The sequence below is a fragment of the Aquarana catesbeiana genome, linkage group LG05 (genome assembly GCF_042186555.1).
Source record: "Aquarana catesbeiana isolate 2022-GZ linkage group LG05, ASM4218655v1, whole genome shotgun sequence".
Lineage (NCBI taxonomy): Eukaryota > Metazoa > Chordata > Amphibia > Anura > Ranidae > Aquarana > Aquarana catesbeiana.
In genome coordinates this window covers 542,193,160-542,207,946 of record NC_133328.1, presented here as the reverse complement: position 1 = coordinate 542,207,946, position 14,787 = coordinate 542,193,160, and the positions used below count along the sequence as shown (strand labels likewise).

Here is a 14,787-nt window from a genome sequence, read left to right as displayed (position 1 = left end):
CACACGGTCGGAATTGACGCGATCGGATTTTGTTGTCGGAAAATTTTATCTCCTGCTGTCCAACTTTGTATGTCAGAAAATCCGATGGAAAATGTCCGATGGAGCCCACACACGGTCGGAATTTCCGACAACAAGCTCCGATCGGACAATGTCCATCGGAAAATCCGACCGTGTGTACGGGGCATTACACCACTTTTGTTGAGGAAAAAAAAACATTCTCCTCTGGGTGATCAATGTACATTGCAAGGATTTTAACAACCTTTGTTGCAGATTTCTACAGTTTGTAATGCTAAAGAAGTAGCTGTTTGTGTGTCTTTGTCCATGTGCAAAACGAGTGTTCAAGGGAGTGTTTTCCTTATTATCAGTCAGCTGCTGGACTTGCAGGGCTCTAATGAGGAAATTTGCAGGGTCTCCATCCCTTTAGACATGATTTCCCTTTGGGAGTATCTCACCAAAAATGGCATTTCTGTTGCAGGGGATGCCAAAACTCTGACTTGTGTCTTAGTGTAGACTTCTGGGAAAATCACTAAGCCAATCACACAAGCTGGAAATTACATTTCTGGAGGGAGTTTTGTACACCATCTATGTCTAGAATGCCTCCAGGTTGCAATATTACAGAAAATAACACAGCTGCAGATTGAAAAGCAAAGGGAATTATTAAAAACATTACATTACAATGTGACTTGTAATGTATTTGTATATGCTATATTATTATTTTTTTATTCCTAATTTTCTAGTTTAACCACTTAAGGACCAGCCGCTGTCATCATACTGCGCCAGGTTGGCTCTCCTGGGCGAATCGCCGTAGGTGTACGTCGGCCGCTTTAAGAGCGATAGGGGGCGAGCGCACACATGCGGTGTGACGCAGGAGCCAATGCGCATTGCCGGCGGCCGCGATGTCCACCGACCACCCGCAATCACTCCACAGAGAGCCAGAACGGGGATCTGTCAATGTAAACAGACAGATCCCCGTTCTGACAGGGGAGTAGAGAGAGATCTGCTGTTCCTAGTGTTTAGGAACAGCAATCTCTCTCCTCCTCCAGTCAGTCCCATCCCCCCACAGTTAGAAACACCTCCCAGGGAACACATTTAACCCCTTGATCGCCCCCAGTGTTAACCCCTTCCCTGCCAGTGACATTTACATAGTAATCAGTGCATTTTTATCACACTGATTGGTGTATAAAAAAGTCAATGATTCCAAAAATTTGTCCACTGCAATGTTGCAGTCCCGCTAAAAATCTCAGATCGCCGCCATTAATAGTAAAAAAATAATAATAATAAAAATGCCATAAATCTAACCCCTATTTTGTAGATGCTATAACTTTTGCGCAAAGAAATTCATATTTGCTTATTGCGACTTTTTTTACCAAACATATGTAGAAGAATACATATTGGCCTAAACTGATGAAGAAATTTGTTTTTGTTTTTTTGTTTTTTTCATTTTGGGATATTTATTAGAGCAAAGTAAAAAATATTGTTTTCTTTTCAAAATTGTTACTCTTTTTTTTTTTTTTTAGCGCAAAAAATAAAAACCGCAGAGGTGATCAAATACCACCAAAAGAAAGCTCTATTTGTAGGAAAAAAAGGACAACAATTTTGTTTTGGTACAATGTTGCACGACCGCACAATTGTCAGTTAAAGCGAGGCAGTGCCATTATCGCAAAGTGTGGCCTGGTCACTAAGGGGGCTAATCTTCCAGGGTTGAAGTGGTTAAAGGCAGTTAAAAAAAAATGTCTGATGCCCAAAACAGCAGCTGTTTTTTTAAGAGGTTAAAGGCAGAACAGAAGCCTTGATCAGTGTAATGTGAGGTCAGTGTATATATTTTCCCTGGGCTGCTGAAGAAGGGTACAGTTGTATTTTTTTAGGACCTGTTCACACCTCCTTAAGCTGAGGTGATGCATGAGCCACACAAAGCTTTATCATGTGTTAGTGCATGCTGCATTATCATAGCTCATTAATTTTGAATGGGCCCCATTGCAGTCAAAGTCACACTATTTGTTACATGTAGTTACATAGCACCAACAATTTATGCAGTGCTTTGCATATACAGTATATTGTACATTCATATAAGTGCCTGCCCTCAAGGAATTGTAAGGTCCCTAATGCTCATTCAAAACATAAACATAGTGTACTAGGGCCAATTTGGCCAATTACCCTAGAGCAGGCATGTCCAAAGTCTGGCCCACGGGCCAATTGTGGCCCGCGTTCCGGTTTATTATGGCCCCCCTGGCAATTTGAATATATATAACTTTTGTGGCCCCCAGACTGTATTTATAGGTGCTGCCTCGGAGGGGACAGGGAGGGGCGGGACGAGTGCCATCAGATTACATACAGGATAATCTCCTGTTTACTTGGCTGCATCTGTAATAGGAAGTCCTGTCTCCTGGACTGGCATTGGACGACTGTTCTGTCTATCATAGGAGGCAGGACTTTGTATTAACTTGTTCCCGACAGGTTTACGCAGATTTACTGCAGCAGAATGGCTCTCCTGGGCAAAATCCCATATGTATACGTCCTTCCATTTAGCGGCCGCCAGGGGGCGCACCTGCTGCACGGTGGGGGACCCGATGCGCGTGGCATTCATCACAATGGTAAGGCTGCATTCGTGGCAATGGTGAGGCTGTATTCATGGCAATGGTGAGGTTTCATTCATGGCAATGGTAAGGCTGCATTCATGGCAATGGTGAGGTTGCATTCATGGCAATGGTGAGGCTGCATTCATGGCACTTGTGAGGCTGCATTTATGGCACTTGTGAGGCTGCATTCATGGCACTTGTGAGGCTGCATTTATGGCACTTGTGAGGCTGCATTCATGACACTTGTGAGGCTGCATTCATGGCAATGGTAAGGCTGCATTCATGGCAATGGTGAGGCTGCATTCATGGCAATGGTGAGGCTGCATTCATGGCAATGGTGAGGCTCTATTCATGGCATTGGTGAGGCTGCAGATGGGTAATGATTAGGCTGCATTCATGGGCTCTGATTAGGCTGCATTGATGGGCACTAAGTCTTTTTTTGCTTCACAGTTCTTTATTTAAAATGTAAGTTTTTTCAGGAAACTTCCCTCTTAAAGTGAAGGTGCGTGTTATACGCCAATAAATATGGTATATCCAAATAATATGCCCAAGCCCATTCTTATGCCGTGTACACACGGGCGGACTTTTCGACCGGACTGGTCCGACAAACTTTCCAGCGGACTTTCGACGGACTTTTGACGGACTTCCGACAGACTTTCCAACGAACAGACTTGCCTACACACGATCACACCAAAGTCTGACGGATTCGTACGTGATGACGTACACCGGACCAAAATAGGGAAGTTGATAGCCAGTAGCCAATAGCTGCCCTAGCGTCAGTTTTTGTCCGTCGGACTAGCATACAGACGAGCGGATTTCTGGGTCCGGCGGAGTTACGACGTAAAGATTTGAAGCCTGTTCCAAATCTAAAGTCCATCAGATTTGCGACTGGAAAAGTCTGTTGAAGGTCTGGTGAAGCCCACACATGATTGGATTGTCCGCCGGATTTGGTCCGTCGGCATCCGTCAGACCAGTCTGGTTGAAAAGTCCGACTGTGTGTACGCCCCATTAGTCCTGAGCGGCGCTCGGGGATTCATTGGGGGCCACAAAAGATATAGACAATTCTTGTTGGGTAGTGTATTAGTGCACGGACAAACAAACTAAAGCCTCATACACATGATCCAATTGTTGGCAGGGGATTGTGTGATGACAGACTGTTGGCCTAAAATCCGACTGTTAGTACGCTCCTTCAGACAATTGTTGTCCAACTTTCGTATCGTCTGTACACAAGTCTGCCACACAAAAGTCCAAAGTACAAACACGCATGCTCGGAATCAATGCTCACCAAACACGACATTAGCAGAAGATGCCCAAAGGGTGACGCTCAAGAGCTGAAATTACACGTAGAACGTCACTATGTTCGTGTTTGTTGGCCGACAATTGTGTGCCGTTAGTATGCAAGACAAGATCCAGACACACGCCCTTTTGACAAAAGTCTGATGCTCTGTGGGTCAACAATCTGATCGTGTGTACCAGGCTTTAGACAGAATTTTAATGGTTCAAAGAGTGTCAGGAAAAATGGTCAGCCCTCACGCATGTTCACTTCATCAAATCTGGCCCTCTTTGAAAAAGGTTTGGACACCTCTGCTCTAGAGGCATGTCTTGGGAATGTTGGAGGAAACCCATGGAAGGGAGTACCAATGGAAGAGATGGCAGTAGCAGTTTACTGATTCATTTCATTTGTTGCTTTGAGTAAAAATGAATTTATTAAGTGGTTTAGCTTAGTGTACAATGTTTAGATAGCGGCTTATGTGTGGCAGATTCACTATTATGGATATTGAATAGATATAGAATATATAAATAGATAGATAGATAGATAGATAGATAGATAGATAGATAGATAGATAGATAGATAGATAGATAGATAGATAGATAGATAGATAGAGAATATTGTGAGTAAAGAAGTACCTGCAAGAGTATACATGACTCTTCCTGATGCTACGTCTGAAGAACCCCTTACATCCATCACAGCTGGAGGCCCCATAATGCTTTCCTGTAGCTCTGTCTCCACAAATTGAACATACACTGTTGATTCCATTGTCAATTCCATTCATGTTGATTGATTCTCCAGGGGAACTTTCTAAGGAAAAAGCTGACATTTTATGTTTGATAAATACAGTTATATTCATGCATTACATAATCCACCATTACCCCATGTATAAACCTTTTAATCCAGATCATATTTATGCATGCTTGCCAATTGTCCTGGATTTACGGGACAGTCACGCTTTTTGGTAAACTGTCCCACTACAGCTTTATCCCAGGCTCTGTCCTGGGATCTGTGGGGACTGCAGCTTGTCATTGCTACCAGTGTCTGGATGCTCCTTTCTATCTCCCATAGCAGTCTCTAGCACCCTCAAGGTGAACTTACCCAGGATACCCTCCTCACTCCCCCCCCCCCAGTCCCGCTGACCTGCAGTGCGGCGATCTCCCGTTCTGAGCCCTGCTATCGCCGCCTCACCAGACCGGGGCTTAGAAATCCCCTTGGCATTCTCTCTACTTCTTCCCCACTAAGAGGACAGGCTACGCGGGATCTGATTGTGACGGCGACGACCAATTAGAATGCTTCTAAACGTACCTCCTGATGGGGGATTAAGCCAAGGGGATTACTAAGCCCCGATCCAGTGAGGCGGCTATAGCAGGGCTCAGAATGGGAGATCGCGATGCTGTAGTTCAGGGGGACTGGGGGAGGTGAGGAGGGGGTCCTGTGTAAGTTCACCTTACAGATTTTTCTGTAAAGGTGAACCTACCCTTTAAAAATGGTTGTAAACCTTCAGGTTTTTTTTTATAAAAATAACAAACATGCCTATACTTACCTGCTCTGTGCAATAGTTTTGTACAGAGCAGCCCCGACCCTCTTCTACTGGGGTCCCTCTCCGGCACTCTATGTGCCTCCTCTTCATCGGGTACTTGCAGGGAAAGCCGCTGTCTGTGAAAGAATTTAAAGGAAGAGCATAGCTACTGCCGGCTGCTGCTGACACTACCTGCAGGCGGGATGTACCCCTACTCATTCACATGGGGGGGTGGGATCTGAGAGGTGGGATCTGGGGGTCCCCTTGTTAACTGGGGTCCCCTGATGACTCATCTGTTGCTAAGGATGCGGTGGCCAGCTTCCTGGCCTGCTCCTTAACAACTAGTTATTCACTGGTTGTTAAGGATGCTGGCAAGCCCACTCCTTAACACTGAAGCTATTAGACAAAGCTTACGCAAATACTAAAACATTAGCGTTTTTTTTTGTCCAACATTTCTAAAGCAGTTTTTAGCTTTCTAGTGTGCATGAAGCCTAAGTGGTGAGTTTACACTTTTGTATGTACAGTGTTTCGATTAACACAGGGTTAAATAGAATGGTCATAAAATAAGCTTCACATTATCAGGACATACACAAAGCACTTGGGATTCTTTTATATATTTCTTATAACTGAAGGTCGTTTTTTTTTTTTAATTGTGTGTTGAATTCTATTTTTTTTTTTTTGCATTAGTAGAGGTGCACAGTAGTTTTTTGATGATACCCATCACTATTTAACCACTTCTCTGCTACCTCCATGTTGCTCCTGCACTTACTGCCCAATATAATATCCTCCACACTTCTTCCCTACACACACTGCTCACTTTCAAACCCTCCACACTTCTCTGCTACACATACTGCTTACAGTCATACCCTCTGCCCTCCTCTCCTACCCATACTTCCTCTGCTTGAAAATGTCTGAAACATCAAGTCTGTACAAAGGAGTTGAGAATCTACTCAACTGAGTGAATATTCATATAAGCAGAGCTGCTTTTAGAAATCATGTGGCCCCATACCTGACAGCCCCCCCCAGAAATATTAAATCGCTAATATGCCATAGTCGCAATGGTATGCTTTACAGACATGGCAGAAACTATAGCCACGCTACTGCCGCCACCTGGCACCTGTTTTTTTTTTTTTTTTTTACTTTTTTAAAATTGCTTAATGGCAATTTTACATTGCGCGACCTCACTGCAACTGTGAGCCAAGTGTTTGGCTTCAAGTTGAAGAGTGGCCCATTGAACTCAATGGGGAGTTTGACAGGTGGTGCTGCCTATCAAACTCTGCAGCATGCAATAAAAATGTTGCAGCTGTGAAGTAAAGCATCGAAACAATGGCATGTATATAGCCCTGTCTGACTATATTAGAATTTGGGTGGGTGGGCAGCCAGGGATAGCAGTAAATCCACAGCTCAGCTGCCCATGTGAAAGAGCCCTTAGGCTGCATTCACATTTGACGTTTCTTGAATGTGTGACAAAGTGCACATATAACACACGTTTTACAGTGCATTTCAATAATGCACTGTAAATGCACATGGCGCTGGTGGTGCCATTAATTGTTAATGGCACCCCAAATACAATTAGCAGACCCATATTTTGTCATGTGGCAGATTTGCAAAGCTGTGTGCCTTAAAAGGTTCTAGAGTATCTATTATATATGTGTTACATGTATGGGCAACCCATTCAAGTGAAGGAGGAGGTGTAGCAAGCTTCCTGCTCTTTCATCACACTGACAAGAGATAACACTGTCTACTGCTAGCCGGGAGAAGACAGAGAGGACTTTCAGGACCTGGAAGAGGCACAGGCAGAGACTTTGCAGGTGTCCCTGCTGCTCCAAATCGGGACACTTTGCAAGTATGTAGAACCGATCCCCCTGCAGAGCTGCCTGAGGGAAAAGGCTGGCAGCGCTGCAGGGGGATTGACAGGTGTCACAAGGCAGTACAGCTGGCTCTCCTGCTCGGCAGGTGCCTGGGCCCCCCTTTTGAAGTGATGGGGCTTGGGCCCGGTACAGGAGGGATGGCTGTACTGCCTTATCAGCGACTCTGCATATAAGTTATCCAGTCATGCAAAAGGCTAATTTATTTTTATTAATTAATCTGTACGATTGGGTATTCAAAGTGAAGGGGAAATTACTTTGCATATGATTGGATAATTGAAGTGAATATTCACACAATTAATTGAGTGAAGATTCTAAACTCCTTTAGTAAATTAGCGTTCTTGGGTGCATTCACACTGCTGACATATGTTAATATTTTCAAAACTGTCAGATCTGCATCAATTACTTCAGTATTTAAAGAACCACTATTGTGACGCGTATATTCTGTATGAGTTTAATATATATCCTGCAGGACAGTCCAGGGATTTTATATTGTTTGTGTTTCCAGGCTGTTTCGCAAGATGCAGGAGACTGAGCACTCTGCATGGCTATAAACTTATTGCTCCTAAGAGCTGTTAATGAAAAGGCAAAGTTATGTCCCTCAGCCACCCCTCTCCCACCCTGCCCTCTGCCCATTGAATACATATGAGAAAGTTTTTTCTGCAGCAATGCCAAAGATGAAAGGGACAATAAATACAAAAATCCAGTGCAGTCCATGCAGCAATATGACCCAATTATAAAATGTTGTTGTGGTAAAACATAAATCCCAACCCCAGCGCAATACTTACTCCACCATACTTCCCTATCAATGTCGTCATACAGAAAATCCCTCACCTTACACCTTATCAACGCTGCCACCCAGTGTATACCAGTTCACTGGAGAAATACTGACCCACCTACAGTCTCCGAATGGATCAACCGAGTAGACAAAATGGCTGACATGGAGAAACTCATTCACCAAGTCAAAGAAAACCCCATTAAATTTCACAAAACTTGGGCCTGTTGGATCCATTATAGACAATCCTCAGGCGCTTCAAGCCCCCATACCACTACTTGAACCTTCATGTATGGAAGGATAATCAGAGCGCTATTGTGTTACATAAAAATTTCGTCACCCCGTATCCCTTTCTCCCCCCCTGTCACACTTACCATTTGCCAACCAGATATACCACACTGAATTACCCAGTTTGGGTTCCTCACCAACCAGCCTACACGTGGTATTACACCACCACGGCCTGCAACAGTCCTATCAGCAACTACCCAGCTCTGGAAAGTGACCCAATCAAAGGGGCCATTACCTGACCATAGACGTATCACCTATGAGCTGAATACCTTATGCATTTCTTTGGCCCCCACCCGCTCACAGATAGCTCCCTTTAGGGGTGAGCGGGCTAGGGACTGGCCTGCTGAGGTTTGTCTCTACACGGCACGTTCTGCCCTTTAAGTTTACTGAAGTTTATAAAATAATCGATGTCCTCGGCATCATAGCTACTTCAGAGAGCATGGGTTCTAACCCATTTACAATCTTCCCCATACAAAATTACAGCTGTCCATCTGGATGAAATAACTCTATTAATAACGCTTTCAGTGCAATAGTGAAAAGGTTGAATTCTTACAATGTACATGTAATTCATATGACTGCTTTGTTGTACACGCTTGTTTCATTTAATCTGGTACTCTGTAACCCCTTTATTTGTGCCTCTGTTATTGTGGAAAATTCAATACAAATCTTTTGAAAAAAAAAAAACCCCAATCAAAAATACCACCAGCACACTATGTTCAAACAAAAAGAAGAAACACATTTATTGGCACCAAAAGGAGCAATATTTTGCAGTTGCTAAAGACAGTGAGGACAACTGACAAGGATTTAAGGGAGATGCTGTTGGCTGGTGAGTTATTATAATATAAAGTCCTGCTTGGGGCTTTCTTTTAGCTGGTATGTGCCAGTACTCAATATTGCCACCTTCGGCAGACACAGGTCTCATCAGCACAGACCCACAATGACAGACATCTCAACCAATCCCTGCTGTCACACAGAAACAAAGAGCTGGGACAGGGGAACTCTTATGCTGTGTACACACGGTCAGAATTTCCGACAACAAATGTTCGATGTGAGCTTGTTGTTGGAAATTCCGACCGTGTGTAGGCTCCATCAGACATTTGCTGCCAGAATTTCCGATAATAAATGTTTGAGAGCTGGTTCTCAAATTTTCCGACAACAAAACTTGTGTACCCAGTTCCAATGCACAAAATTCCACGAATGCTCGGAATCAAGCAGAAGAGCTGCACTGGCTATTGAACTTCATTTTTCTCTGCTCATCGTACGTCTTGCACGTCACCGCGTTCTTGACGTTCGGAATTTCTGACAACATTTGTGTGACCGTGTGTATGCAAGACAAGTTTGAGCCAACATCCATCGGAAATAAATCCACGTTTTTGTTGTCAGAATGTCCAATCGTGTGTACGCGGCATTACACTACTCACTTCCCTCTGACTGATGACATAATCTAATGCAGACCCTGGCAAAAGAAGTAGTGTCAAGCGTTACTCATAATAGCAGAGAAGGTGGGCATTTGGATTTTTTTACACTGACATCAATGGTGGGACTCACTTATTCCCACTGACACCAATTATGGGTCTAATTTTATTCTCACTGACACCAGTAATGGGATTTATCTTACTCCTACTGTCACCTACAATAGGCAGGGCCGTCTTTAATATTGATTGGACCCTGAGCAAAACATTTTCTTGGGTCCCCCTACATGTAATTTCGCTCTCCACATGCTTTGAGACATACAATAAATAGCAGCTAGACTCAAAATCAGTTTACTGAATGAGATCAGGCAATGATTGTGATTGGTTGCCAGAGGTTACAGTGTATCATTATCGCTCACTGACTGGCTGCTAGAGGTTACAGCACACATTATGGGTCACTGTTTATTTTCTGGAGGTTACATCACATGACTTCTCCTTGTTTGGTTGCTAGAGATTATTGTACATCAATACTGCTCACTGATTGGTTGCTAGAGGTTACTGGACATCTATACCACTCACTGATTAGTTGCTAGAGGTTACTAGACATCTATACCAATCACTAATTGGTTGCTAGAGGTTACTGCACATTATTATTGCTCACTGATTGGTTCCTAGAGGTTACTGCATATCCTTACTGCTCAATGATTGGTTGCTAGAGGTTACAGCACATCATCTCCTCACTGCCTGCACACCATGAACTGGGGAGGTGAGGGGACCCATCAATGGACAGAAAACTCCTAGGAATCCTAGGACTCCTGGGATCAGTGGCAGTGCTGGGGGAGGGGGGTTGGGATCAGTAGCAGTGGGGGGGGATTAGTTACGAGGCAGTACACTGTGTCTAAATCATGTAGAGGAAAGCTGGGCAGCATCAGTAACAGAACTTCACACTGAGATAATCGGGAGACAGCATGGGACTAAAACTTCAAGGGATAAGGGAATTTAAACCAGGATAGTTGGCAAGTATGAGGCAGCTGCTTTGGGCCCCACAATAATGATGGGCCCAGGGCAGTTGCCCCTTTTGCCTTGCCCCAAAACCGGTCCTGACATTAGGTGTTATTTTACTGAGACTTTCTCTCTTCCGTACCCCCAGGCCCCATTCTGTCTAAAATTACAAAGCAAGGGGTAAAAGGTGCCACAGCACAAAGCATACACAGTAAAGTGACACCCACCTACTTAGACACACCCATGTATGTCCAGTGAATGGCCTGTTTTGCATGCCACTTTTTTTCTCAGGTCCTGAAAGGTGTCCCTTCTAAATATTCTGTTAAACTCTGATTAATTTATATTTTTCATGTAAGTTTACAGTTGTGCTAAAAAGTTTGCATACCCTGGCAGAAATTGTGAAATGTTGGCATTAATATTGAAAATATGACTGATCATGCCAAAAAACTGTCTTTTATTTAAGGATAGCAATCATATGAAGCCATTTATTATCACATAGTTTTTTGGATCCTTTTTAAATCATAATGACAACAGAAATCACCTAAATGACCCTGATAAAAAGTTTACATACCCTGGAATGTTTGGCCTTGGTACAGACACAGAAGGTGGCACACACAGGTTAAAATGGCAATTTAAAGTTAATGTCCCACATGTGTGGCTTTTTAAATCACAATTATTGTCTGTGTATAAATAATCAATGAATTTGTTAGCTCTCACATGGATGCGCTAAGCAGGCTAGACACTGAGCCATGAGGAGGTAGAAAAGAATGGTTAAAAGACCTGCGTAACAAGATAATGAAACTTTACAAAAATGGAAAACGATATAAAAAGATATCAAAAGCCTTGAATATGCCAGTTAGTACTGATCAATCAAGTGGAAAATTTGGGGATCTCTTAATACCAAGCCAAGATCAGGTAGATCAAGAAAGATTTCAGCCACAATTGCCACAGGAACTGTTCGGGTTAAAAAGAAAAACCCACAAGTAAGCTCAAGAGAAATACAGGCTGCTCTGGAAAAAGAAGGTGTGGTTGTTTTTAAGGAGCACAATATGATGATACTTGAACAAAAAAGAGCTGCATGGTCAAGTTGCCAGAAAGAAGCCTTTACTGTACAAGTTACACAAAAAAGCTTGGTTACAATAGCCCAACGACACCTTGACATGCCCCATTGTCTTTTTTCTGGCATCGGCACAGTAAAAGCTTCCTTCTGGCAGCTCAACCATGCAGCTCTTTGTTGTTCAAGTATCCTTGAATTGTGCTCCTTAAAAACAACCACACCGTCTTTTTGGAGAGCAGCCTGTATTTCACATACGGTTACCTGTGGGTTTTTCTTTGTAACCTGAGCAATTCTTCCGCCAGTTGTGGCTGCAATCTTTCTTGGTCTACCTGACCTTGGCTTGGTATCAAATAAGCCCCTAATTTTCCACTTCTTAATAAGTGATTAAACAGTACTGACTGGCATATTCAAGGCTTGGATAATTTTTTTATATCCTTTTTAATCTTTGCAAAGTTTCATTACCTTGTTACGCAGTCTTTTGATTGTTCTTTTCAACCTCCTCATGGCTCAGTGTCTAGCCTGCTTAGTGCATCCATGTGAGAGCTAACAAACTCATTGACTATTTATACACATACACTAATTATGATTTAAAAAGCCACAAATGTGGGAAATTAACCTTTAATTGCCATTTTAACCTGTGTGTGCCACCTTCTGTGTCTGTACCAAGGCCAAACATTCCAGGGTATGTAAACTTTTGATCAGGGTCATTTGGGTGATTTCTGTTATCATTATGATTTAAAAATGATCCAAAACACTATGTGATAATAAATGGTTCATGTGATTGCTATCCCCAGGAGGAAAACCCATCAATGAAATCCTGGGAATTAGACCTTTCCAGTACCTTCAGTCTTGCTCAATGGAACAATGCAATAATCTTCTAAAAGTTTCCCACTGTACTTCACATTGGGAAGCCGACGGATCTCCAAATTCTTCAGAAATACATCACCATTCTGTTGGAGGAATTCTGATGAGACAGGCTCCCTCTTGCAAGTCTGGTGGCATTGCCCCAAAGTCACCCTCTTTTGGGAGCAGGTGTTCCAATTCCTCTCTACAATTACTGGCTACAAACAAACCCTGGATCCAGCTATGGCCCTCCTTTACCTACAGCATGACTGATGGCCTAAGTCCCATCTTCCTTTTATAATTCATAGCTTGATTGCTGCAAAAAAAGTGATTGCCTTCAGTTGGAAATGCCTATATCCACCAGACTTTGCCTCATTTCTGCTACACCTCAACATTCAGACCCAATACAAACTCATGTTCTCTGTTAAAAATGACAAAAGCCAATCTTTCTGTGCACATTGGTCAGACTGGCTCAACCACACAGCTTGTATTGCTCATTTGTAATGGTGGCACGATAACCCCCACTGGTACTCCACCCTTTGGGAAGTCACCCTTGATGTCTAAATCGCTTCCATTATTGTAGATTTATCCTATGTTTCTTACCTTTATGAAATGTACCCAGCCTTGTTTCTCTAGTTTAATTTGCTTTCTTAGTTGACTTTACTACTCATTCTCTACCAACCTTGATACTGTAACATTGCTACAGCATGTACATGTATAAAAGTAAAATCCATGTATAGCATAATGTTAAATAAAAAAAAAAATTAAAGTAAAAAAAATACATTTTTTTTGGCATGATCAGTCATATTTTCAATATTAATGCCAAAATGTCACAATTTCTGCCAGGTATGCAAACCTTTGAGCACAACTGTATATGAAGGCCAAGCTGTCCATTTAAAGCAACATTTACAAGGACTTGAACAAATTATAACACTGCTTGTTTTGTGTTGCATTGTACTCTTCTTGTAAACACCTTGTTGATGTGAATATTTCATTATATGCTGACATCTATTTTTAGTAGGTCGAGCAGATGCTTATCAATATGAGTGATCTATGCCATTACCATTTACGTCATTTTGCTGCTGGAGATTATGACAGTGGACAAAGCACAAGAGGCTTTTCCCTCTTGGATCAAATTAACCAGTGGCACTGACTATAAATTTTTTGCCTTCTGTAGCCAATTATTGTCCTGCTTGCTGCACACCATCATTGTCAAGCCATTGTTTAGCCAGAAAAGCCTTAGTTGTGAACACCTCTGACTCAACATTACTTTGCTACTAGTGTTTGACTTCTCTGACTGCTAGACTAAGTACTTGCTTGCCTCCATGGTGTCTAACGAAAGGACCTTAATGGTTACTGAAAAACTTAATGGTTGTCATTGTCTGTGTTTGGGGATGTGCACCTGCACCCGCATGGCTGTCAAATTCGGAGCAATCGCTGCATCTCAGCTTACTTGAGTAAGACTGCCTACACGAGGATGCATAGAAATGCATGGAACACCTGTGCATCCCATGCAAGCAAAACACAGCCCTCACTTGGTTGTATGTTGTAGTACAATGTTTCTCAACTCCAGTCCTCAAGTTCCCTTTAACAGGTCATGTTTTCCCTCAGATGAAATGGCTGTGGTAATTACTAAGACAGTGAAATGGATCAAATCACCTGTGCAAAATAATGGGAAGTCTGAAAACATGACCTGTTGGGGGTACTTGAGGACTGGAGTTGAGAAACATTTCTGTAGTACATCCATGTGAATGATGTCTAAATATTCCCTTAGCCCTATCAATTTAAGCAGTCTCCCATTAGTGACCACAGTTTGGCTGTGGTTTAATTGACTTAGGCTATGTTTCCACTAGTGCGTCCCCAAAGTCGCGCGATTTTGCCGCGATTTTTACCGCGATTTTACCGCGACTTTTTACCGCGATTTGAAGCAATGCCTGTATCTATGGACCTCAAGTCGCATCAAAGTGGGACCAAAGTAGTGCAGGGACTACTTTGAAGTCACTGCGACTTGAAGTCGCACAGATATGAACGGTACTCATTGGAAATCATGGGAAACAATTTGTCATGCGACTTTTCAGTCCCAAGTCGCATGAAAAGTCGCACTAGTGGAAACAGAGCCTTAATGTCCAGTCGTCTTGTCCTTCTTTGCAGCATTCCTCCAATGAAGGAGAAGA

At 42.8% G+C, this 14,787-nt stretch overlaps 1 protein-coding gene across 8 annotated transcripts in view; it reads right to left on the bottom strand.

Annotated features, from left to right (window-relative positions):
- HNF4G (hepatocyte nuclear factor 4 gamma) overlaps window positions 1-14,787 on the bottom strand; it is a 199,357-nt gene that overhangs the window by 55,011 nt on the left and 129,559 nt on the right. For 6 of the 8 annotated variants that reach the window (XM_073631829.1, XM_073631828.1, XM_073631832.1 and 3 more), the window contains exon 2: window positions 4,485-4,656. In XM_073631829.1, the coding sequence (XP_073487930.1) occupies window positions 4,485-4,630 (146 nt within the window). In that variant the 5' untranslated portion in view covers window positions 4,631-4,656. Of the gene's footprint in view, window positions 1-4,484; window positions 4,669-14,787 lie in introns of all 8 variants that reach the window. The other 2 variants (XM_073631831.1, XM_073631830.1) reach the window with 1 other exon arrangement.